General features: G+C 41.1%; 1 protein-coding gene across 21 annotated transcripts in view; it reads left to right on the top strand.

Moving 5' to 3' along the window:
• Window positions 1-26,264, top strand: part of kif1b (kinesin family member 1B) — a 56,585-nt gene that overhangs the window by 5,934 nt on the left and 24,387 nt on the right. For 6 of the 21 annotated variants that reach the window (XM_076740735.1, XM_076740719.1, XM_076740718.1 and 3 more), the window contains exons 3-23: window positions 11,605-11,681; window positions 11,787-11,966; window positions 12,946-13,014; window positions 13,407-13,585; window positions 14,285-14,396; window positions 14,945-15,022; window positions 15,119-15,184; window positions 15,356-15,373; window positions 15,734-15,809; window positions 16,274-16,352; window positions 16,462-16,604; window positions 17,282-17,323; window positions 17,822-17,893; window positions 19,070-19,281; window positions 20,779-20,858; window positions 21,410-21,485; window positions 22,802-22,881; window positions 23,327-23,433; window positions 23,735-23,818; window positions 24,151-24,331; window positions 24,454-24,526. In XM_076740735.1, the coding sequence (XP_076596850.1) occupies window positions 11,605-11,681; window positions 11,787-11,966; window positions 12,946-13,014; window positions 13,407-13,585; window positions 14,285-14,396; window positions 14,945-15,022; window positions 15,119-15,184; window positions 15,356-15,373; window positions 15,734-15,809; window positions 16,274-16,352; window positions 16,462-16,604; window positions 17,282-17,323; window positions 17,822-17,893; window positions 19,070-19,281; window positions 20,779-20,858; window positions 21,410-21,485; window positions 22,802-22,881; window positions 23,327-23,433; window positions 23,735-23,818; window positions 24,151-24,331; window positions 24,454-24,526 (2,084 nt within the window). Of the gene's footprint in view, window positions 1-11,604; window positions 11,682-11,786; window positions 11,967-12,945; window positions 13,015-13,406; window positions 13,586-14,284; window positions 14,397-14,944; window positions 15,023-15,118; window positions 15,185-15,355; window positions 15,374-15,733; window positions 15,810-16,273; window positions 16,353-16,461; window positions 16,605-17,281; window positions 17,324-17,821; window positions 17,894-19,069; window positions 19,282-20,778; window positions 20,859-21,409; window positions 21,486-21,715; window positions 21,770-22,442; window positions 22,506-22,801; window positions 22,882-23,326; window positions 23,434-23,734; window positions 23,819-24,150; window positions 24,332-24,453; window positions 24,527-26,264 lie in introns of all 21 variants that reach the window. The other 15 variants (XM_076740734.1, XM_076740727.1, XM_076740724.1 and 12 more) reach the window with 9 other exon arrangements.

The raw sequence follows: 26,264 nt of genomic DNA, 5'->3' as shown, positions 1-26,264 counted from the left end.
CAATTATTAAAATATTCTCTGAAAGTGAGACTTACGTAAAGCCTGCATTAAATGTGTAGTATATAATTTCTGCTGCTAGGGATCTCTCCATCACAACAATAACAAATGATGTAACATGATGTAGCGTGGGATCATGAGAGTTGTTGTCTTCATTGTTAAACAACCACCATGGCAGACAAAAATGAATAGTTGTACTCCATCATGTGTGAGCAATGCAAACAGTAGTAAACAACAGAGTGGCTAGCTAGCAAGTTCACCGACTTCCTTCCTCACACTCTGACTTATGGTCTGATGTATGAAATGAAACTCACCATTAACTTAATTAAAATAGAGAAGATAAGATCAGATTTTGTTGATCCCACTTTGGGGAAATTAAGTCATTATAGCCAGCAAGTATTACAAAGAGCAAAAACAGCAAAAACAGTGGCACAGAAGGGTCAAGATAGAAAGTATACAGGGTATAGAATAAAAAATCAACAATTTATATGCACAGTATGTCCAGACTATAAAAATACTAAATGACATTAAAATACTACTGCCCATAAAAATACTATTGCCAATATTCTTATGAGAAAAACTACCAATGTCGTATGTTGTATTGCACTTGCGAATACTGTTTCATAGAAGCAGCATTGAATTTCACAAATCCATGTATATGCACAATATGTGCAGTTTGAACATTGTTGGAAACATTTGGAACCATACAAGTACACAACTTGTTGTTTTCCAGCCATTCTCGTACATTTTACGCCGTAAAATGCATAATACGCCTTGAAGATTTTCAGTTTGTTTGGTGAAATTCTTTTCATGCAGTCGGTCCTTTAGAATTTGTTTATTTAGCTTTACAACCACATGATGCTACATTTTATATTGCAAACCAAAACATGGCGTGGAGTCACATTGGCCTTTCCCATTGGTACAGAATCCTTTTTCATTAATTGTTTTGAAATAAATAAGAAACCACAACATGCCATTACATACCAAGGGATGGGCTGAATGCTGGCATGCACTTGATGTGGCAGAGGTCGGGGGGGGAAAGTGATAAATACCCTCTCCCACTAACTTGTGGTTTCTGCTTTGTAGCTGACCAAGCTGCTTGTGGTTTTCCACAACTTGTGTCGACTCTTCACAACCTGTTTTTGCTTTTGTTTTCAGAGTGTGCCCTTTTAATCATTAGAGTCATCTTTGCTTTAGTGCTGAGTCAATTTACTTAAGCGATAACACTTATCATTCACTTGGCAAACTACAAAAGCATTTCAAGGTTAGCATGTTGTTTGCAACACATTTCAATGATCTAAAATCAGAGCCTTAAAGTCTTTAGAAACATACTTTTTGCAGATATTGAAACATCTGGAGACATCAAACATGGTAGAAAACGTAATCGTTCTCTCATTGATGATGTCACCCTTGGGCTGTATAACTGATGAATATTTGCCGTTAACGTCATAAGGCCTGTGCATCAGATGTCCTCAAACAAAATATGTGTTGGCAGTGGTGAAAAGCAGTATGAATCCCATGATCTCATGAGGTTCAGTTTGTCACATGATACGCTCACGTAGAATAAAGTGACCTTCTATCAGATCTGTGGCCTCATGGGTTTCTTTGAAAAGCATCTCACAGAGCACCCTAGCTCCAGTGATGAATGTGCAGTGCTCTTTTCAGTACTCACCATATGTCAGTGATTTTTTTCATACACAGCTTTGCTCAGTTTGGTTTTGTTCACCACATTGTGTTTTAGCTCCCTCTTTATACCAGCATGTGATTGGGCTAAGAGGAAGCCATGGGAGCCTTTTGAAGAAAAGGTGGGATATTAGAGGAGAGGATGGCGATCGGAGCCGACTCGAGAGGGGGAGGGGAGATGTGAACGCAGCCGCAGCAGCACAGACAGTGAAAGTCATGCACGAGCACTATTCACGTGTAGGACAGCGTGAGGCAGCATCACATACAGTCGTCCAACTGAGGAGGATGATGGGATTTCAGTCATATTGGGGGAGGCTGTGAAGTGGTATTCATGCATTTGGGCTAAAACTTAATAAAAGCAAATCTCTTATTTTCACATCCATCGACGTGCTGTTATTGTCCTGCAGTTTGTGCTTACACTGCAAAAAATGTCTGGCCTTTTCAGCTTATTTTTCGAATAAGAACATTTTTGTGTGTTTACAATGCAAGGTGCTGTTTTTGCAGCGTGGAACCCTTCAGAAAAACAACTTATTGATGCTCACAGGGAGTTGCTTTGATTGACTTGTGGCATCCAGACCACACAAATCCATTAATGTTAGTGATATTACCAGAGATAAAAGGACATATCTAAGTGGAACAACACAGCGCTGAATTAGTCTGGTGAAATGCAGTTCAGTCAAATCCTAAAATGTGTCCCAGTTTTACAGCTCAGTCAGCTGGGGGGTTATAGAGATTGTGTGTTTAACAATAGGGTCACTAGTGGGGAAATGAGGAATGTCATCACAAAATATAGTAACTCAAAATTACATGTCATCAAAACCAAAATCAAAAGTTCGTACCTGCACCAGACACAAATATGGTAGCATAATGCCTTATTCCCTATTGCTGTTATTTTATTATGTTTATTTCCTATGCAGCCTTGGTAGCTGAGATCATACTCATTCGACAATGAAAATCAGATTGTGCTCACAGCAGCCCACATCATCATTATTCATCCCTGAATAAAGGGCTAAACAGTAGTTAATGGTGTGTTTGTTTTAAGGTAAGGGTTCTCCTGGCTTGCTCCTCTTACCTACTCTTTGGTTCATTGTCTCAGTTGGGTGAAATGGCTGTACTTTCCCACATTCAAGAGAGTGAATGTGTTTTAGTTTTTGTGCCCTGACCGACACTGCTCTCTTTCCAGACTGTATTGTTTGGTTTCCTCCCACAGTCTTGAGGGCTGAATTCAGAGGCAAACTGGAGAGCTTTGCAGTCCAGGCACGGGTAGCTTGGTGGTGAGCATGATGCTCATTTTGTATTATTCATGAATAAAAGTCGGCAGGGGTTGGCAGTATATTATTTTTGAAACCTTAATTAATTAGATTGGAGAGCTGACCCCTCAATTCTGGTTACTGGAATTCTCTGCTCTCATGCTGCTGTTTGAATAGTGTGCAGATAATGGAGATCAGCGGCATGTACACATACACAAATAGGTGCACACACAGATACACAGTTTCACGCACCATTTCTGTCGGCCACAGAAAAATCAGTGGATCAGAAATGTTAGTCATCTGACACTAGCTTGAGGCGTCAGTCAGTGCTTATGCTTTCATTTAAAGATTGGTTTTGAACAAAAAGATGTGAGAGTCTGGCAGGTCTGTGTGCCAGAGTCGTGTTTGTGATGTCATGATGCTTATATAAAGCCAGAAAGCATTTAAAGCGAGACTTCAGTCTCTGAGTGGAGGCAAGTTGAGGAAATTCAGGTCACTGCTCTGTAAAATGGGTGCCTGTTGTGAGCACTGAATGTAAGGGACTCTGTATTTCCCTTGTCTGTGCAGCCTGGTCCACTCTGTTGTCCCCACTCAACCGCTCTGCTCGGATCACTTGATGATCTGTACCTTGTTTAAACGTGGTTTAAGAGTTCAAACAATGGTTTTAATGAACAGATGAACATTATACTGCCATGCAAATCCAGTGGTTTATAGTTTCTTTGTCATCATGGCTCCGATTCATTCAAGAATTTACAGTTTAGCCAGTGTGGCTGAGATTTGGAAACCATTCTAGGACAAGGCACTCAGTTTGAAGTGGAGCCAGCATGTGGCAGAGAAGTTTTATTTCTGTTCTTATTGTTGGCTTGTATGTTATGGCAACAATTCATTATTACTATTACCCGTAATGTTGATACCAACCAAATTTGAGCTGACAAGAAAATAAGTCCCACATTGTGAAACCAGATGTTTAGACATTTCCTAAATATATAATCCGTGGAAGGAATGCTTTGTCTTTAATCCTTTTCAGTTTGAGTTTCTTATGAAGTGGACCCACTTACCCAAACTTCATGTGACATCGATGACACATGCAAGTTTGAATTGTCAATACATTAAGTTCTATTTTTAAACTGGAAAATACCAGACTTGTCTAAAGCTGTGGATTTATCACTTTAGCTTTCCATGACAGGATGTGTTTGGAAAGAACTCTGACCTTTTGAGGCAGCACCTGCAAAGAGGAGAATATCCTCCTTGGACCCAATCCATGAGAAGCATTGCCTGTTTGAGCTGTGAAAACAGCTGAAAACCCTGACTAAGGATCCTGTGTCATTTTGTTAATGTTAACATTGATGTGTAAACAACAAATATGTTAATATGATGAGATGTGTCCAGATTCTGATCAGATACTGTTGGCACGTAACGTAGTTATTTATTGTTATTTCAGTGCAGATTTAGTGCTTGTTCTGTGTGCCTTGCTGGTTTAACCCCCCATGTCATCACCTGAGAGGCTGCCTGATATCCCTCTCTCTTTGTTGTAGTTCTGTGTTTGTTTAGCTTCTGAATGGAGTCCTGCTGGCTTAGCATGTTTTCTCTGTCTGGTGGCTTCTAGAAGCCTCTCTTTAGTCTCTGTTATCCTGGACTCACTGAGTCTGCGTGAGCTGCTGATATCAAAAGACACTCACAGCCCCAGCTAGCTATCTGTGTCTGTGGGCTGGGAGCGATGTATGGTTTGGCTGCGAATTTGGCGGAAAGGTTGGGCGGCTGAAATCTGTCCATTCCTTCCTGTCACTGACAGTCTGTCGGCATGTGAAGCACTTGCTGCCATCTGCTGCTGTATAAATAGACAGTAGTCAGGGCTGGAACAGCTGGCACATAGGCCAGGACAGCGCCCTTTTGGACTACTTTCGAGCTAGACTGGCAACCCCACCTAAAGCCATTTTAATGTATTGGGTTTTTTTTCTTACTTTTTGGTTTAGAGTGGGTAAAAGTAAACAATATTTAGCAGGAAATACTCAATACTCAAAACAAACCTCAGATTTTCTGGTTATGAGACAAAGCTCATTGGTGTGTTTGCTAGGGATGGGCGTAAAGATAGTATTCCATATTCACTGGGAACCTGTTTTACCGTATTTAGGAGCAGTATCTTTAGGCTAATGTAGCCTGGCCCGTAGCTCATAACTTGCCTTAGCTGTCTGGACTGATCTGCTAATGAAGAATGGTCATGAGATGTTGTGGTGGAATTTGTAAAGAGGAACTTTTATTTCCTCTGTATCAGCGATCACGTGGCCGTCTCACACTACTAGGCTGCAACCTGATCTTATCTGAACACTTATTATAACTCAGTACCTGCAGCATGTACTTTACGGTGGCTGAGATAACATGAGAGAAATCTGCCCACAGCACCCGATAAACTAAGTCACACCCACACAGGTTAAAAACAAGGGGAAATATATTTTTTAAGACAGGATCACATAAATGATTCAATTTTTAAAATTATTATTATTATTATTTTTTTCAGAATTTGCTGATATTTGAAGATTTTAAAATAGTGACCCATTCCTAGTGCTAACATGAGCCCATCCCTAGTTAACAAGAAACCCAGTTTTCTTAATTTGGGTCAGGATTGAGAGAAATCCTATTACCAAATATAAAAAATGCAGATTATCTGGCCAAACCAGATTTCTTCAATTAACCTGGTTTCTTGGGTGCGTGTAAACATAGTTACTGAATTCATAAATATTTTAATAAGTAAAGTAAATAAGTAAAATTAAGAAGTATTTTCAGTGCTGTCCAATTGCTTTTCTGTGCAGTTTTATGTTGAACTGACTTAAGCCACTGTGCAACAACAACATTGAAGGCTTCTTTTTTCTAAACGTGACCATCACTTTTTCTGAAAAGGAGAAGGGAGTAGAGGCAGTGTGAAAAGGGTCATTGTGATAGAGGGGAGTGGGCACATAAAGCCTTGTCATAACAGATTACCTAATGTGTTTTGCAGGCTCTGTTGTCAATTGCAATACCCTGCATTCAGAGCATTGTTCTGGTGTCTTCCTGTGCTTTTTTTCCCCCCTCTCCTCTCTCCCAGTAGGAAGAGAAAAATGACGTGATCAGCCTTCTGAGTAGAAACAGAGCATTTGTTTGTAGGAACTCAGTAACATCCTTTAGAGTTAAACTAATTCCTCTGATGTAGAGGCCCATCTAATGAAATGACAATGCATAGTGTTATCATTAATAGAAAGTTTGTTGTAGTTTGTTTGTCTGAGTCAATGACTGTGATGTGGATTCTGGTGTGAGGGGTCATTTCTCCTGGCGAGACAAACTCATCTGCCTGCCCGGAAAGTTCCAGGGTTTTTTTGGCAGGAGTACTCAACGGAGGAGTATTGAATTGCTGTGTGGATATTTTTTAATTACAGCCCACAAGGCATCTCCCTGACCAGAGGGGAAAGCGCACTGTATCCAAAGGGGTAATCAAGATACCACAAGTTACTGTAGTTTCTGTTGTGGAGATGTTTGTATGTCCTGTGTTGTGGCTGCGACAAGCTCAGCTGTTTGTCAAATGTGCACAGCAGTGCTAAGACACTACTTTTAGCCCTCAGCGTTGAGCTGCGTCCAGTGACAACTCTGTCACCTGTGCTGCAGCCCTGGCAACCAAGCCATCACACACTCTCTTCCAAAGACACCGGATACAACACGCAGAGCATTTCTGTGGCCACATCGCAGTGTGCCCCAGTACTCAGTCATTATGCTCTCTATTTAATACCGAACAACCATATTAGCAAGACTGTGCTGCTCAAACCATCGCTCATGTCAGCAGCTGCTTTGCTTCACCCCTCATGCACAAACTGTGACACAGGTGTGCATTTGTAATGTTGCATGGAGATACACAGCATTAGAGCTGTGATGGTATTGATTTCTCTCTGGGTGTGGTCATGGGACAGGGCCAAAGGTTAGGTGGCTAGCCAATATTTGAATCCTGTATACACAGAATACACTGTATATATTTCTCATTCAACACCACTCATATAGATTACCTGCGACATGACCTCCCATGAGTAACTGATCAGTACCTGTGATGCTTTCCATGCAACAGGAACCACATGTTAAAATGTGCCATTTGCCGTGGTGACCTGTTGGAGGTTTTAATAGTTGTTTAACTGCAAAAAAAAAAAAAAAAAAAATGCATTGCAAATTGCGAACAGATGAAAATAGTCATGAGTTGTAGCCCTGATCTGGGTAAGGGTAACCTAGTGTTAAGCCTGTATAGAGTGGTGGAACTAGGTGATCTCCATTCAGAGTTGCTTTTTTTCTCTCTTCACCCTGCGGCTCCTGCTCTTGTTGGGTGATGACATTATTTTAAAATGTTCTATTAGTTTTTAGCTGACATCAGAGGTTTTCAAACTTTGAGGCTTAACCACCTCAACCAGAGAGTTGCAGGGCAGGTGTGGAGGGAGAGACAAAGAATGATAGACATACTGCATGAGGTGAAAAGGACTTTGCATCGAAATTCTGAGTCATCACTCTGTCAGATCTTAACATGCAGCCATGATACACATGTTTTTAGATTTCGACTGACTTGCATTTTACAACAATCATTTTATTGGGTGTCTGTATGTTTTTAAATAGTATGTTGTAAGTGTTCATGGTTAGGCCTGTTTGATGCTGTTGGTGTAACCAACATTTCTATTTTGTGGACAAGGACAGTTTGTAATGTGAGTCAATTAAATGTTGTGCATAAAATTGTGAAATGATATTCTTCAGAAGTGAACTGTTACATCACACTGCTGCCTATATGCACACAGACCCCGGGGATGCTATTAAAATTCCTCAGTCTTGCTGAAAGAAGCACACATGGTAATTACAGTTCTGCTCAGATATTATTTCTCTGAATGCCCGAGGTCCCGTAGCAGCTCATTCATTTGTTTTCCTTTTAGAATTTACATACACATTTATTTAATGACCTTATCCCCTTCCTGTGATCTCAGACAGGCATCGATAGCTCAAACTAACAGCAGGCAGGTCCTCAGAGGGTTACTGGAAGAGAGGCAGATATGTTTATTCATTTTAGACTCTGCTTGCCTGTTAGTCTCAGGTGAATGAGGCTAGCTTTTAGTCCCCATCTGGTGCTTGGAGACCTCCTAACAACCCAATTACTGAGGGGTCTCTTTGCTTTCTTGGCTGGATTATAGGCCCCACATTGAACACTGGAGTACAAAATGTCTGCCGGCTACAACCAGCTGAGTGATGTCTTTAGATAGCAGGATGTGGTTAGTTAACTGGTATCCACCCTTCCTTGAATTGGAGAGCTCCCGTGGAGTGCCAGCATCCTATCAGTCCCGTATTCTATGGAACAGGAACTGAAAATGCAGAGCTGTGGCATTTTGGACAAATAAACATTGGCATTGGCCTCATATGCCGCCCTGTAGCTCGTGTCTGTCCGTTGCACATGAGGCTCTGACTGAATTCCTTGGTCTTGAGAGAATCGTGGCTCCTACATAGCTTCCCACACAGACTTGCATGCCATCCGTTTATGTAATGTAAATTTAGTATTGTTTGATGGCAGTCATCTATGTTGCTCTTACACTGATAATGTTATATTTCTGACCTTACACCTGTGGACCTTTAGCTTCATGTCGCCTGCTATGCTGCCAATCAATATGTACCTTCTGTGTCACCAAGAATAGTACTTTAGAGCTCAAAAGGTTTGTTAAATGATAAAATATTTGTCTTTTTTACTTCATTACAATACTCATGTTATTAAATGTTCAGTTTACAAAGTCTTCTGTTGAGTAAAGGTTGTTTCTGCTATTGCTTATGGAGTCTGGCGTGGTAAGTAGCTTAATGTCTTAGTTACAAATCCTGAAGATTTTCTCACCATGCTTTCTGCATGTCTCAGGATTTTTTAAGGCTTAGAATCCTGAAATCATTGTTTGATAAATGACTGCAATTGACCATAAACCTGCTTTTTCAGCAATTCTATACAATTTCTACAGAGCAGTAACAGGGAATGCTTGAGGCGGCGAGAGAAAACAGAACTCGATGTGCCGCATCCTCCCCTTCTGTGCCAAGTTGAGGTTGTTATGGCAACCAGAATCTGGTCCTATACCTGTTGCCATGGTTGAGGAAGACAGAGTGATGACGTTTATTAGGCAGCGGACGCTTCTGCCATTTTAAGTGCAGGATGTGACTCTGGTGGGAATATTTACTAAAAATGGAAAGCAGAGGAATTCCTCTTTGACATGTTGGTGTGTGACTATTTCTATACATCTGTACATCAGTGCTCGCATGGAGACTGGTTGTAAGTGTGATACACAGGTGCAAGTGTAAAAAATGAGCTGCGTGACTGATATTTGGGTGAGATAAAGTAGGTGAGTCATGCTAGCAAATATGGGGCACTCCTGTCTGATTTACTTAACCTCTGATGGCAGGGATAAATTTCACCTCATCTGTGTCACTCTTCAGTATTCAGATACAAGAGATGTCTATGATGATGCAGTTGCTGGATATACATAGAGAAGCAATTGGCTGTTACTTTCAACACACAAGTACAAAACTAGAAATTAGACTGCACGCACATGTCACCATCGTCAGCTTTTATGGAGTCTTACGTGAGAGACCCACTGCTATGACGCACTGACAGGACCAAATGGGTGATGCAGCTATCTGTTCTGAGAGCAAAGGAGTGGGCAACTCAATGAGACGTTCATGCCACATCATGAGCATGATTCACCTTTAAGATTTTAGCAGTCTCCCACTAGCTGCTACCATGCTGTGCTGTGCCTAGATACATTTTTACACCACGACAGCCTCCCTTGTCTCTGATGTGAGCCCATGACCAAATAGGTGACAGACTGAGGAGATTAGAAAGCTCACATCATTTCTTGTCTTGCTAGAACACAGCTGTGATTCCCAGTGAAGCTAGTTTGTCACCGTCAGTCCGCTGGCCTGTCATGGACATCCCACTGTCTGAATGCCCCACGCATGGCACTGTCTCATCACCTTTCTGTTTTTACTTTTAAGTTGCCTCGTTAACACTGAATTTGGCTGACACTGAATGACTCTGAATTAGGCTGCCCCTTCATTAATAGCCGCTGTAGATTGTTCCAGGAAAGGGGAATAGGGGCACGGGTAACCTAAATCCTCCTTCGTTTCTTCATACCCTGGCTCCAGTTTCCCTTTGGAGGCAGGTCAAAGGTGAAATTTGGCTTTATTTAGCCACCTGTCTTGCTGTATCCTCTTCCAGTGCCCAATATGGAAGCTGCTGCTCCGCCTGTGCACCTTAACTCGTTTGAAGATTGTAGGGGACAAAAACAAATGCATTGTTTTTATTTCTGCTCGGCTGTAGGTACCTCAGATTCGGTGCGATGGCAACTGCTATGGTCATCACATATTTAGCATGAAGCAGTTAGTGTTCTGGTTTCTGAGGACACGCTGTGCTTTTCTGTCAGCATGTGACCTGTGGAGGGCGATATGCAATCCCTGTCTCTCCACATCCTCTGCATTATTGATAAGTGTGCTGAAATCCTCTGAACACATAAGGCTCTCTGCCTGGGACATCTTGATGCAAAAGCCTCTCAAGCACACTCATGTCGAGGAGCCAGACCCGGCTTTAATTTGCCCATTAGTACAGAATTTGCATGAAACAAGGCTAATTACTGCTTTGTGGCTCACGCTGGAGATTTGCTTGGACAGAGTGAAAATGCATTAAATATACAGATTGTATTGTACTTGGTAAGATGCACAGTCTTTCCTTTTGTCCTGCATTTGGTTTCTATTGTTGCTCTGTTTGGATTGTTGCTAGGCTAAACACACCCGTTACTTTCAGTCTCTCAACCCCTTTTTTTCATTAGCCTCTTTGTCACTTCCTCCTCTTCACCTCCCCCCTCAGTTCTGATGGTGGAGGTATATGTTTGTCTGTCTAGCCTGAGCCAACTCTCTGCATTGTCTCTGACACAACAAAGCTTTCGTCAAAAAAAAGCGCAGTTTGTCTAAGAGAAGACGTTAAGGAACAATTGGGTTGCAAATAAGTAGAAATATCCTACAGTAAATTTTTAGTCTCCTCCTCTCCTCCTCCTCCGTCACATATCCAGTGCACAGTGCGGAAAGCTTGAATACTAGTCCCAGGGGTACCAGCAGGCATGGTTGAGAGGGATGACATGCCAGGCATGGCTGCAGATTCTTGTTCATTAAGAAATGTCTCTGTGACCATAGGGAAAGGCTGGGTAGTCTGGAAATATTGTGTCATCATGCCTTTTGCAAATTCAACAGATGAAAGAGGTGTAGTGGGAGTAGGCTACATTGTCATTATTTAAACTCTGTATTGTCTTTTTTCACTGTTAATAATACATATGATGAATTAAGACTCTGATTAAAGATAGTGTGTTTGTAAAACAACTTGACACAACAGACACAAAGCCGATAGACCATGATCAGTCACTGGTTCATGTGACTTTCAGATCCAAAAATATCACCGTTAGTGCTCCGATTGAGGAACTGGATCTTTTGAGTCTCACTATTTGCCAGCCAGGATCAAAATAAATAGTATATTAATAGGGTTCATTTCAAGAGTTTTTTGAGGAGGACCAGAAGAAATGCACAGTAATCAGGAATGGCAGTTTGTTTAGATGTTTACTGATGATCAAGCAACAATGACCACTTAACTAATTTTGTTCTTTTCTCACAGCTATTACCAACCCCAAAGCCCCAAAGGAACCAGCAAAGACCTTCAGTTTTGACTACTCCTACTGGTCACACACTACGGTGGGTTTGAACATTTTCTCTGCTCCACAGTCCGATGCAATGACCTATAAGAAGGGACATTTTACATACATGTGTTTTAAGTGATATCTCTGTTTTTCCCCACAGCCGGAAGACCCCAGCTTTGCGTCACAGAACCTTGTGTACAATGATATTGGCAAGGAAATGCTGGCGCATGCCTTTGAGGGCTACAACGTCTGCATCTTTGCTTATGGCCAGACAGGAGCTGGCAAATCCTATACCATGATGGGCAAGCAGGAAGAGGGCCAGGAAGGAATCATTCCTATGGTTTGTTTTACAAATACACATTTCTGATTTTGCTGAATTGCATAGCAGATATTAACGCAGACTTTGCCCACCATCTAGTGCAAACTGTTCACTTACATCATTGAATACTTAAACAACCTCTGAATTCTGAGCCAAACAGATCCACCTCTGAAACGCTGAGACTGCAACTTCACCTTTACCTTTCTAACAATGAGATGGCTCTTTGTCTCTGCAAATTTATGCCTGCTTGTACTGTTATCGTCATGTATCTCAGTTCAAAGTTTCACAGTCAGCCAGCTTTCAGTCCATCCTTTCTTTCCCTTGTAGCCTCCTCATGGTTTAAGGAAACTGTGATAGAGAAGGACACAGGGGCCAAATTGAAACCCAGGATGCAGTATTGATATATAACATGCCTTATATACCAAGACTTTGCAAGAGTCATTGATTTGTTGTACAGCTGACTATTTTTTTTTTTTTTATGACCCACTTCTAATTAAGACTGTTTGTTTGATAGACACTATAATGGCATTAGTAAGTAGAGTGTGAACTACATCTGGTTCCATAGGTGTCCCCCAAGGTCTGTTAGTTGATCTCCTCCCCTTTATCGACCACATTTCCTCTGATCATGTCATCTAATGTACTTGTCTTCTTTTTAATCTCTATGCCGATGACACAAAAGTATATATTCATTTCTACATTCCTACACAGCTAAGATTCTGCACAGATGAAAAAGAGAGTGCAATCCCTCATCTAAAATACTTTGAAATTTGTCATATCAGATTTTTCTTACAATGCTGTAATTAAGTGTCAAGTCTCATCTGCTGATGCTCTCTAAATCTTACAGTCTGATATTTTATTGCTAAATGATTTGCTGTACTGCATGTGGAAAATCATTGTTAGTGTTTTGTTTACGGTTGGTCAGATCTCCCTCCTCTACATCCTCCCTTTCACCCCACATGCTGTTAATTTGCACTAAACCTCTTCTTTCCTTGCCTCTCAGCTCTGTGAAGATCTATTTGAGAAAATCAATGAGGACAGTAACAAAGAGGAGCTCTCCTACTCAGTAGAGGTGAGTCTCAGATTGCTTTGGCATCTGTAATCCCTGTTCTCAGCCCCTGCCCCTGACTCTTGTGTTGGCTTCATCTTCAGTGAGCCATTTGTAACCTTGTCCTACTCCTAACAACATATCTGGTAATAATCAGACATCAGTCACACTTTGGCTGAACCTTCAAAGATACTGGTGTTCTTTAGCACATTTCTTGTGATTGGAAATTGTAAAACAAACAACTGTCATCATCAACAATAAAAAAATATATTGTATGGATGCAAAATACACTGTAATATACCTACATCGTTTAGACTTGTATTATAATAGTTTGCATTCAACTTCATTTTATTGCTTTATGATGTTGCTCTGGGGTGCCTGAACTGATAATATGTTACTTTTACTACTGTTTCTAGGTCAGTTACATGGAGATCTACTGTGAGAGGGTGCGAGATCTGCTCAACCCTAAGAACAAAGGGAACCTACGAGTGCGAGAACATCCGCTAATGGGCCCTTACGTGGAGGACCTGTCCAAGCTCGCTGTCACCTCCTACACAGACATCGCTGACCTAATGGATGCAGGCAACAAGGCCAGGTGAGCCACGCCCTGGGATCATGCTGAGATCATGAGATTGACATGGGAGTAATAGTGGTGGTGACAGTTGTGATGATGTGATAACCCACGCCCTCAGAAGAATGAGATAATTAAGGCAGGCAATTATCGGCAAGCTAACGCTAACTTGGAATCAGGAAATGTTCTTAAGACATGAATGTGCACAGTTTGAGCATCAGTGTTGATCAAGGAACAACACCAGAATCCTTGTAAATAAAACAGCAAATCCAACTTGACCTGTAACTTGCAGGTAGCAAGAATTTCTGAGTGCATGTGATGCGTGTGTGTGTTGGTTTTATTTTGTGTATGTGTGTGTCACAAGAGCTCCTGTGGGGAGGAGTGAACCCTGCCTTAATCTTCCCATGCTGACTCAGAGGGCTTATTTGTAGAACATGGCGTGAACAGCCCATATCTCTCCTGTGGCCGTCTCTCTGAGCGAGCTTTGTGTATTTGTGATTGGTGTCCTCACAGTATTATCCACCTCCGCTGCACAAAGTAATCCCTGAGACTCTAATAGGCATAAAACCCAGTGATTATAGCTCCAGTAACAGCCAAGATCATTAATTTAGCATTAATAATACTGAATAATTTAATAATAAGAAAAATGATTAGTGCTCAGAAGGGTGTGTTCTGGCCATATTGTTGTATTTCTTACCTATGCCTGTCTGTGCTAACCTGCAGAACTGTGGCTGCCACCAACATGAATGAGACCAGCAGCAGGTCCCATGCTGTTTTCACCATCGTCTTCACACAGAGGAAACACGACAGTGAAACAGATCTCTCCACAGAAAAGGTCAGAGGAGACAAGAAGGACAGCATCCTTCAGATTCATAAATTAGATCATTAAGCATTCACACTTGTTTATAGCTTAGAAATGACTCTGCTCTCATGCTGTTAGTTCATGTCTTCATCCTAGTTTTTACTTACTTCTCTAGTTCGCCTCATTAATTTTGCCTGAGATGTCTCCCTAGGTCCTCTTAGTTGGTGATGATCAGAGAAGGAAAAAGTTAAGAGAGCCATTTTAGATTTGACTTTTGGCATTTCCTCTGACTGGAGAGACAAAGACCCCTGTGTTATTGTAAGCACAATGCCTATTGTGTTTAGCCACTCTATCAGATTTTACTGCCCAGCTGCGTCTTACTTGACAGTAATGTCCAAATGTCAAGAATGGTTCACACTTACTCATGTTTCAAGTATTTTAAATGTTTTTGAAAACATTGTGAACTCTGTGAATGCTGTCGCTCTTTCAGTAATATTCTCATCGTCTCTCAGTTTGTTATCATCCAAATGTAAATTATTCATAAGCTCGCTGCATCTATAATGTATCTGCTCCCTCCTCAGGTCAGTAAAATTAGTCTGGTAGACTTGGCAGGAAGTGAACGAGCAGATTCCACTGGAGCTAAAGGTACAAGGCTAAAGGTAAGACCCCCATCATCCCAAACACCCACAATCAGCAAACTGCTCGTATTGCTGTGATGGCTCTTGAATAATATTTTCTTTAATGTTTTGTTACAGGAGGGAGCAAACATCAACAAATCTCTCACCACGTTAGGAAAGGTTATCTCTGCCTTAGCTGAAGTGGTGAGTGTTTTATGTCTGTTCATTTCTTTATTGTCTCTCCTTTTCAGCCTTTTCTCTTATCCTCTACAACTTGACCGTCTTCTCAAGGAATTCATGTTTGTACCCTGGCATGCTTTAATGTCTGCCCTTCTGTTTTTTCTGCTCTTGTCCTTGTAATGCCTGCTTACACAGGATAACTGTACCAGCAAGGTAAACCCTTTGACAGCTCAACCACTAACCTCTGATTCTCCCCATGTGGCACATTTGACAACTATTTGCCATGTGCAGTGTTGAAGTTGCTTCTCAGTCTTGTGTCACCACCATTTTTTATCACATTAGTGGTGGTCTTTAAGGCACCAGGCACAGTAAAGCCCACAATCCTTGCACCAGTGCAAAAGTTAATCAAATCAGGCCTCTGCTCATTTTACCTGACCTCTTGTCCATTACACATGAGGTGTTTGTCATGGTACATCATAATATCTTCACTGCCATCCCTAATTTTCAGCATTAAAACAGAAAGTCTTACATCAGTTGTCATCTGTTTGCTAAATGGATGTTTGTTTACTGCAGAGCAAGAAGAAGAAGAAGACTGACTTCATCCCCTACAGAGACTCTGTTCTGACATGGTTGCTGAGGGAGAACCTTGGTATGAATTTTAATATCACCTTATAAATATCCTTTACTGGTGGAATATGGTGGATTGTAAACTTGGTAGCAAAATCGCTGTTCCTTACAGCAGGAAAAATGGAACCATCTGTATCCTGTAAAACAAAGTGAGGGCACAGATATGACTGGAGCTAGTGTCCATTACTCTCTGCCAATTTAAGAAGAACACTGTCAGCAGACTGTATTTCAACCTAACTAGACAAGCAGATCCATCTCCTTAGTTCAGACATGTATGGAGGACAAGTATACAGTGTATCTTCGATTTTAGCTGACACATCTAACACATCAGTTTGGTCTAATGAGATTGAAGTCTTGTATTATTTGAATTAGTGTTCAGTACTCATTTTTGCTTTCGTAGTGTTTTGTTCCATGCTTTTTTATGAGCATTTTAAAGGAACCCACATTGCCACATAATTGACCTCTTTACCAATCTTTTGTTATCAGGTGGAAACTCAAGAACAGCCATGGTAGCTGCCCTGAGTCCTGCAGATATCAACTATGATGAAACCCTCAGCACGCTCCGGTACGGTTTTCATCCAGGACACAGATGATAATTAACCAAATAATTCCAGCTATTTTCTTGCATTTGATCCTTAATTATGACTAAAGTTTATTACCATTATGCTTTTTAGCTACGCTGACCGAGCTAAGAACATCAAATGCAATGCTGTTATCAATGAGGATCCCAACAATAAGCTGGTGCGTGACCTGAAGGATGAAGTGGCTCGACTGAAGGAACTGCTTCGTGCCCAGGGCCTGGGAGACATCCTGGACAGTGAGTTTTATGCTATCACAGTAGACCATATCTGCAGCCATGCAGCATTTACCCTCTTTCTCAGGCAATCACAAGCTGGCAACATCTTCTTTCTACCTCACTGTCTCATTACTTTCAACCATCCTACTATGTTTCATCTCAGTCCTTGTACCCGTGCCTAGTACAAAACTAAAAAGACTTAAACAGCTTTTAGAAACCTATTTGCTCAGATATCGGTTTATTATGCTTCCTTAAGGTATATAATGTGTACGATAAGTGCAACAGAACACGAAATTTACAGGTTATTAACGATGCATTCTGTACAATCATTAAATTAAAATGTGTACCGTCCCATGTGGCTGATTGTGACTGACAACACAAATGGTAGTTTGAAGCCACATTAAACTATCACACTTCATTTTCTGTACACAAGAGTAATGGCTCATAGCCTAGTCAATTAGAGACATAATACACCCATTAATAACTTCTAAAATCTGAACTGATTAATAACCTGCCTACTTGCTAATGCCTGCTTAGATCATGCTAATGACATGGCACTTCACAGGTCATTCCATGGCATTTCTTCTCATCCTCATTATCATTCTCAACCAGCTCACTAAGAAATGTCTGTAACCTTTTCTTCCCATTCTACTGGTGCTGACCACTGACCCTTCTCATCTCTTCCTGCTTCCCCTCAGTTGATCCTATGGGGGATGATTGCCCAGGAAGTGGAATCAAATGTGTGTATATGTGTGGTAGTCGTCAATTATCTTATCACTAATTGCCCCATTAATAATAGCTAACATTGCTTATGCCCCATTACCTTTTATATTAAATCTGCTACCGGCTTTGCATGTAAATGCTGAAAAAAGCTAACGCTTAATAGAAGGAGACTCAGAAATGCAAGGCTTCTATAGGTTTGCTGATCTGGTGAGGGTTAGCATGCTATTAGGTTAGCATGCTTTGCGCTTGTGTTTCTGTTGTTTTTCAGAATGATGGGGGTGAGGCAGTTATTTGCAGGCTCAAATCCACCTGTATCACAAGTTACTTCTGGATTATCCCTTTCTACAGTATTACTCTTAGAGTAGCTAGCTCTTAGCTTGTCCGTCTTCCCCACCCCCTGCGCACCCACATCATTTTCTTGCCATGTCAGTCTTTGACTCACTTTCTCAAGCTTCTACTTGACAGTGGTTTTTCTGCTTTTTATTTTATTTCCTTTTACTAACCATCCGCTGCAGGTGACATTGCCCAAAGCTTTAGAATGGCACTTCTCAGTTCTCAAACTGAGGCTCAGAGCTACAGAAGGAAAGGTGCATGATTTTAAATTGCTTAGTATTGGCTGCTTAGAGTAGTGACTACTTACTAGAAGTGTGTGTATATGGAGTTAACTAACTTGATGTGTTACAGTCATTTCTATTGAATAGTTAGTGTGCCCTTCTCTCAAAAAACCCTAATACCTCTTTCCTCCTCCCCTTTTGCACTAATAATCAGTGTAAATGTTGCTTTACCCAATGTATAGCCTGAAACCGTACATTTTGCTGCTGTTATGCCACCCCCAGCTAGTAATGCTGGGTCTATTTTTCTATATTGCCAGTGTCAGTTGCACACATTTTAATCTCCAAAATGTCTGCACCTCCCAAATTATTTAAACTCTACTTTTATTGTCCCGTTTTTTTTTTGTTTTTTTTTTTGTTTTTGTTTGTTTTTTAGACGCCACAGTCTGTGTTACCTCAGTGGTCCTTGAACCCATTATATTGACATGAACTGCCTGACCGTTAGTGAGGCTGCTGTGGCTTTGTGTGTGAGCGCGTACGTGTGTGCGTGTGTGTGTGTGTGCGAGCACGTGCGTGCATTGAATCAAACTACTTGACTGCAGGCTGAACTTTAGCAGCATGTGTCAGTGACTCTCATCTGTCCTCCCTCTGGGCCTTCTTGCAGTCTCCATTTCCCTTCCATCCTGTAGTTGATTTGCTGATAGCAGTTTTCACACAGTGTGTTCTCATTCACATTAATAGTTCAAGACAAAAGCAACAAAGTGATACCACCCTATTCCCCAGAATGGTACAAAGTAGAAATTAAGTGCTCAGAGTTAATTGCCCTGCGCTGTAATTCCAACCCACATAAAAACAACCTTCGTGAAACTCTAATAGAGTACAAGCTCAAATTTAATGCAGTTTTTTCTGGGAGTTGAAGAGCTGATACAAGCATTAAAATATCTGTAGTGAAAACTGCTGCTCTCTGTAGCTGACCATTATGCTGGGTGTTTGTCTTAACCCTTTGACTTACAACATGTGTCTTACATTGGTCTTCCCTCCCCTTTGTCCTTTCTCTTTCCCCATCTCTGTCTCTCCTCTCTTTCTTCCTGTTTTGCATTTGGTTCCTTCGTTTTATGTGGTTTATTCCCTATCCTGTCCCGGGCCTATCCCTCCTCTCTCTATGTTGTGCTCTTTTTCTCTCTCCCTTTTTCTCTCCTGCTGTTGGCTCAGACCTCAAAGACATTCAGAACAATAAGCATAGATACTTGATAGCCTCAGAGAACCAACGCCCTGGCCATTTCTCCACAGCCCCTATTGGTTCCCTGACAGCCTCTCCATCCTCTGGCTCACTGTGCAGCCAGGTGGGCCTTCAGTCGGTCACCAGCATCCAGGAGCGCATCATGTCCACCCCTGGAGGAGAGGAGGCTATCGAAAGACTCAAGGTAAAGTTGTCCCATGTAGACTGCAGCAGTCACAGTCAGAGCTGCTAAGACCCCCCAACTCTCCCTGCTTTTGACCTGAGTCCATTTTTTGCTAACTAGAAAGGAAAACTAGAGCTCTTACTTTTTTCTTTTTGCCATTCAAATATGTCCTAAGTAGAGCTAAACGCTGACCAAATTTATTTAAAAAAATTGGTGTAATAATTTCAAAATTTACAACATGTTTTTACCTCACAAAATATTTACCGTCAGTCCATATTTGTTGGTGTTTAGCATTTCAAAAAACACTTTCATTGCAGTCAGAAAACTGTTTACTCTCCCACTTGCCACACACAAAGGGAGGCAGGCACTGAACGGGGCAGTGTAGCAGCAGTAAGCCTAAGGATGCAATTATTATTTCATCATTATTTTATACCTTTATTGGATTAGCCTGCTGCTTACATGTATTTATGTTGACAAAACTGATGAGCAATAGTCATTAAAGGAAGTTGATTTAATTAAAAAAATGGCTAACTCATTTAATCCCATGATTCACTTAATTGAAATTGAGGATTTTGTTGAAGGATTTTTTTTTAAGGTGTTGACATCATAAAATATGACAGCAGGCATTCAGAGCTACATTAGAAAACCTCATTAGAAGCTTTGAATGTAAAGAATGTCATGCGGTATAGCCCTGGGAACCATAGAAGGTGCATCTATCCAAAAACACTGAAATATCTGTCAATCGATTGGTCAACCTTGGTAAGAAAAAAACATATCCCTTTACAATCAAAGCTGAACGTTGCACACACTAAAATATCTGTTCAGTAAATTACGAGTTCATTTCATATCCAGATAGCTGTTGTTTAATTTTAGCCTTTAATCAAAATACGTTCAGCCCATCAGACCTCATGTGGCCTCTGAGTTTCTTATCTGTCACGATCACAGTAGACCTTTTACTCGGTTGATAAGGGAGCACATAGGATGGCAACAACCAGCCATGAAGAGCTGCAGTTTCCATGGCAACCGCGGTGCCCAGTCTGTCTGTCATCCCGTGACGTCAAGCACCAACGCAGATACAGAGGAAATTGGACCAAAATAGATTCTGACTTATTGGCTTTTAGCTTTTATAGTGAGGCACATAATATTCACGTTCTTTGTTCCTTAAAGATGTTGCACTAAAGGACACCTTTACCTTTATTCTTCACGTGATTATAATGTTAAATTAAGATGATGATGTAGTGCATTATTAAACCTTTAGTCACAAATGTCACAGAATATAGTAATATCCAAAAGAATGGATATCTAAGCACCTCACTGGCTTCAGAAGATGAACATGAAGTGTCTGTATGCAACAGTTACTGGAGCTTTAAGCAACATAATCAGAGGGAAAACTCATAAGTGAGGGTGTAATTGCCATAATATACAGCCGTATGTTACCATGCCCCTCTGTCTTAAGTTTTTGTCCCAGACTTTTTAAGAGTGGTTGTGTTTTCCTCACACTTTGCTTGTGGTGTTCAGGAATCAGAAAAGATCATTGCCGAGCTCAATGAAACCTGGGAAGAAAAACTGCGAAAGACGGAGGCAATCCGCATGGAGAGGTCAGTATTGGCAGACAATGTCTGCTCTTTTCCATCTCTGTCTCTCAAGGGGGGGAGATGTGCCTCCTTCGTGTGCCTCCACCCCTCTGTCAGTTTGTCTGTGTCCTGTCAGTGTGAGACAACCCCCCCATAGCTCCATCTCTGTCTTTTCACTCCTCTGTGCTGTCTGTCTCACTTTCTTCACCTATCTGTCTCATTTCCTCTGCACTCATTATGTCTGTTTCCCTTCCCTTCTCCATCGTCACACTCTGCTGCACAAACACCCCTCTCACACAGTTTCTCCCCCTTTACCCACTCATCTGTGGCTGCAGACGTCAACAGTGTTACTGTCTGTCCAGTGAGTCTGACTGGTGCCAATCTCTGCCTGTTGCCATACTGCAAATCACTTGTTGAAATGTTGCACACATGACTTCTCATCCTCTGTCTCTTATCAACACGAAAACTGCTGAAAATAAATGTGTAGAGTTAAAATGTATGTTTCTCTTTGCAAGAGACTGTATGCAACATGCTTTGTGAGGGCACTTTACAAATGTTCTTCCCCTTCACTGCAGGGAGGCCTTGCTTGCAGAGATGGGTGTGGCAATCCGTGAAGATGGAGGCACTTTGGGGGTCTTCTCTCCTAAAAAGGTAGAACAGACATGCGAAACAAGCACAGAAGTTGATGGCTCTGGGCTTTCAATTTTCCCATGGGTGGTGATGCACACCCTTCCACAATCACTTCCTCACTTCTGTCTCGCATGTTATCTTTTTCCATGAGAGCCCCCCCCCCTCTGCCGTCACCGTTCTTTCTCCTTGGTTCACTTTATCATTTTGTCTGTCTTTCCACTCTTTGTTATGTGCTCCTTTCACACACTCAGCTTAGCCATGAAATGCCATTTGATGAGCACTTTGATGGTTTTCCCACTAAGAAGGTTGGTTTAATTGAAGTAGCAGACTTTCCTTCACTATATGTAGTCCCATAGCTAAGTTTAGTACTGTCTTTAGTAGTGATTTAACATCATAAATGTGCTTATTTCTGAGCTTATGGCACCCATCGCACAAACATACAATATCTTTAATTTTTTCCCTCCATGTCTGATTGATGGTCCAATGTACATGATCATGCTTAAAATGATGGTGCCGTATTAAGATTTCACATGATTTTGAATTTAAGCTTCTTGGAAGTTAAAGCTATGTTTGAAGATCATGCTTGGCTCAGAGTAAATTATTCAAACCTTTCCTTTAGCTGCTTAGAGCTATTAGCGCTGCCATGAGGCTTATTAAATTACGTGCATTGGTACGTTCCCCCCATTCACTCAGTGCTATGTGGCAGCAACATGAAGACCAGTAGATGATGTGCTAGTCTGATTGTGACGAAAGAGAATGAGGTTTGTTATCTTTTAATCTGACTGTTCAGCACCAGCTGTCACTAGATCAGCAGTGGTTTCAGATTCCTCTCTTTGAAATTAATCCCTCTGTAGACATGTTTTGACCTCCCTCTTCTGCTGGGTGTATTTTTAATTTCATTTCATACTTTAATACGCATCCATTTGTCTTGCATTCATTTTTTTCTCTCTTTCCACTCACTGCCGCTCCATGGGTTAGCATTTCGTTGAGAAGCCTTGTGATCTTTATACAGACTTTAATGGGGTGTTTTCCCCAAAAAAGGTTGGTGGTTTGGCGGAGTAGCTGCTAGCGTTGTTTGTATTGGTATTGTGATGTATCAGACTCTAGATTTGTCAGCACTGTGTCAATGTGACCATTTCCATCCACATTCATGCTCTGTATATCACATATTACTGACAGGTCACCAGCAGTGTTTGATATGAAACTATGGCCAGTTGATTAACACTTCTATTATTGATATACTTCAGCACTCTGAGTATTGATGAAAGTAGTGAAACCTTAGAAATGTTTTTTTTTTTTTTTTGGTGAACTGTCTACCTCTTATGTTTGATCTGTAGACTCCCCACCTGGTTAACCTGAATGAGGATCCTCTCATGTCAGAGTGTCTGCTCTACTACATCAAAGACGGAATTACAAGGTAACCAAAACCTGAATGATGACATTGACATGCTGCAGGAGGATGCGGAAAAGTTTGGAATTTCTCCCAGGCAGGGTCTCTGAAAACTACTCTGCATTTGATTTTTCCTCTTTTGATGTTAAGCAAGAGGAAATTTCAGAGTCAGAGGAACCTCAAAATCTGCCACTGATCACAAAAAGCTTCACTGTCTGAAGTTACCTTCCTCCCCTCTTTGTCCTTCTGGCCCCGTCAGTCAACTATTCTTGTTGAGTATTTTCTTACAATTGCACTCTAGCGCGGAAATAATAGATGACGGAATCACAGATGAAAGAAACTGTAGTGCTTTGAAAGTGCTGCCGTCAAAAAGTAATGGTCTAAATGTTCAATTTGACTTCTTGTCGAAATGGTTGCCAGTACAATGAGAGCGCAGTGTTCACTCTCAAAATGGCCTCTGTGATCGTTTCAGGGTGGGTCAGGCTGATGCTGAAAGACGACAGGACATTGTCTTAAGTGGAGCTCATATCAAGGAAGAGCACTGCATCTTCCGCAGTGAAAGGAATGCCAATGGAGACGGTGAGGCACCATATTAGGAGTTTGCTAGCTTGTGATTCTTTTGGCGTATGCCAGGATGTGTTCTATCTAAACTGAAGACAGATACCCCCCTAAATATCTGCAAAAACAACAGTAGGCACTTTGTAAATGGAGGAAATTAGTGTACAAATATAGATTCAGAATTCATCTTCTGTTAATGGAAACGTGTCAGTAATCACTGCATACACCAGATGAGATATTTGTCCTTTACTATTTCAAGATAAATGATGATGAGCATCTCAGAATGAGTCACTGATGATTGTTTGGTGTGTTTTTGCTGAAGTTATCGTTATGCTGGTGCCCTGCGAGGGATCAGAAACCTACGTCAACGGCAAGCGTGTTGAGGATGCAATCCAGCTTCGTTCAGGTGGATATATCTCATTTTTGTAAATAAAGTTGTAAATAATCTGTAAGTGTGATATATGTATTATCTCATTGGCCAAGATGAAATAACCGATTTCCTAATAACTATAGATAATTGAATCCATATAAGGGGATTTTCCTTGTGCTTCATAAATCAGTTATACATCATGACACCCCTTGTGATGTTCTGCTTTAATTGAAAAAAAAAAACGGTGATAACAAAAGTTGGAGCTTGTACATTTACACTGTCCTTTCAGCACCGAAGGAGCAATGTCCTCACTACCTTCATGCTCTCCATGCTAATTTCTGCCACACGTGTGCCCCATCTTCTTTCAGGTAATCGCATCATTATGGGAAAGAACCACGTGTTCCGGTTCAACCACCCAGAACAGGCCAGAGCTGAAAGGGAGAAGACACCATCTGCCGAAACCCCCGTTGAGCCGGTGGACTGGACCTTTGCTCAGAGAGAGCTTCTGGAGAAGCAGGGCATCGACATGAAGCAGGAGATGGAGAAACGGTACGCAATCCATCTTTATAGCTATGTTTAAAGGCATTTCTCGTAGTGCCAGTGGTCTGATTTGTTTCAAATGTGGATTGTGTGATGTGTTTCACAGTATGTTTTACTCATGTATGATATAGGCTCACTGAGATGGAGATCTTGTACAAAAAGGAGAAGGAAGAAGCAGACCAGCTTCTGGAGCAACAGCGACTGGTGAGTTCAAATATGTTGGAATTTAATCAAACCCACTTTGCGAATTTTATGGCCTCAGTCTGTTTTCTGTAATCGTCACGTAGACAAATTAGTAGTAGCTGCAGAGTGGGATTAGCAGATATTAAGTCATAATTTATTTGATGTTCTGTGTGTGATTTTGAGTGAAATCATGGTATCTTTCAGAAGTGGATTTCAAAGTTAAAGCATGTTTTATTACATTTAGAATGCCAGTTTTTGTTTTTTTGGATTTCATGTGGTCAATTTAAATCTGACAAGTACTAATTCTCACTCTGAGCTCTGACACCTTTGAGGTGCGTGTGTGTGTGTGTATGTGCGTGTGTTTGAGAGACACTTTTATTCTTGGCGCATGTCTGTTCTTCTTGCATGGAAGTTTTTCTGGTTTGGGACGGACGAGCTTTTACTTGCCCTCCTCTTGAGTTTTAACTGATTTTTCTGTAGCAGTTTGATTGAGTGAGAATTAGACTATAAAGCTTTCCCCTTTCCAAATCCCTGTTTTCACTTTTCTTGTGTCCTCTATAGTGGATCTGAATCTTGCAAAACAGCATCGTACAGTTTAAGTTGAATTGATATTAAGATCAAAATTCATTTTAAACCGATATTGAATATTGGTCAGTATTGAAACACAATAACGCTGCGCTGCTTTTGCACGGTTCATGTTAATAGCATGTTTTCTTAACTCCTTCAGTACTGGTTCTGGACTAAGTTGCAGTGTTTGCTGTTGAGCTGGTCAACTTTGAAGTGGCTGTTGATTTGCTTGGATTAGATTTCTACTCTAGTTTTCTTGCTCTGTTTTGTCCTGAGTTTCATCTCTTCAATGCAGTTGCTGACATGTACAATGCATTGTGATAACAAAAAAAAATCCTGCTGTAGTTTTTTGACAGATAGTGACAATGTGGTTTCTCATTGACTTCTTTGGCTACCTCTGTTTGCTAGCCTTTCCTGGCATCTGTGTAGCACACTGAGGACATGGGTCAACAACAGAGTTAGCACTGCTTACAGCTGAATCAGTGAATCACAGACCTCTTCTATACTCTGGTGGTTTTATGTGCAGAGCTACAGGCATAGGGTTCAGACTCCCAACATGTGCAATTCTAGCCATAGATACAGTATCATACACAAGACCTGAATTATCTGTACCAAATGGTTGTGATCTGTAATGTACTTTGTCTACAAAAAAAATGAGAAACTGCATTTTTTTTCCAACTAACATCTTTCTTGTAGTGGATTAACACTTACCCTCACTTCTGCCTCTCCTCTCTCTACTGGCTTTCTGATCAACTGCAAGAACACTCTGTCTTCTAACTCACCGCTAATACTAAAGCCACTCAAACCTTCTGGACTAAAGGGGGAAAGCTCCAAAATCCATCTACATGCATGCCACTGTAGGATGTGTTCGGATCCAACTTTCAAATCACAAAATTTTCAATTAAGAAGAGGAATATCACAAAATAGTACAGAAGTGCTCCAATCAGCAACTATCCTCTATTGATATTTCTTTTCTAATCATAATAGACATGCTTTGCCTTTACTTTTAATATCAATATGCAACATCGGGAACAGTATTGTAAAAGCTGATATCCCCATCTCAGAGATGTGAAAAGCCTTGTTTTTATAACAAGTGAACATTGTAATGAAGATAAATTTATTCATATCCCTAACACCATTTCAGCAGAGAAAATATGACAACGACAAACTGACAAGAAAGTCAATGGAAGCC

The sequence above is a fragment of the Chaetodon auriga genome, chromosome 10 (assembly GCF_051107435.1).
Source record: "Chaetodon auriga isolate fChaAug3 chromosome 10, fChaAug3.hap1, whole genome shotgun sequence".
NCBI classification, from domain to species: domain Eukaryota; kingdom Metazoa; phylum Chordata; class Actinopteri; order Chaetodontiformes; family Chaetodontidae; genus Chaetodon; species Chaetodon auriga.
Note: the sequence above shows the minus strand (reverse complement) of the source record. Positions and strands in the feature narration are given on the sequence as shown.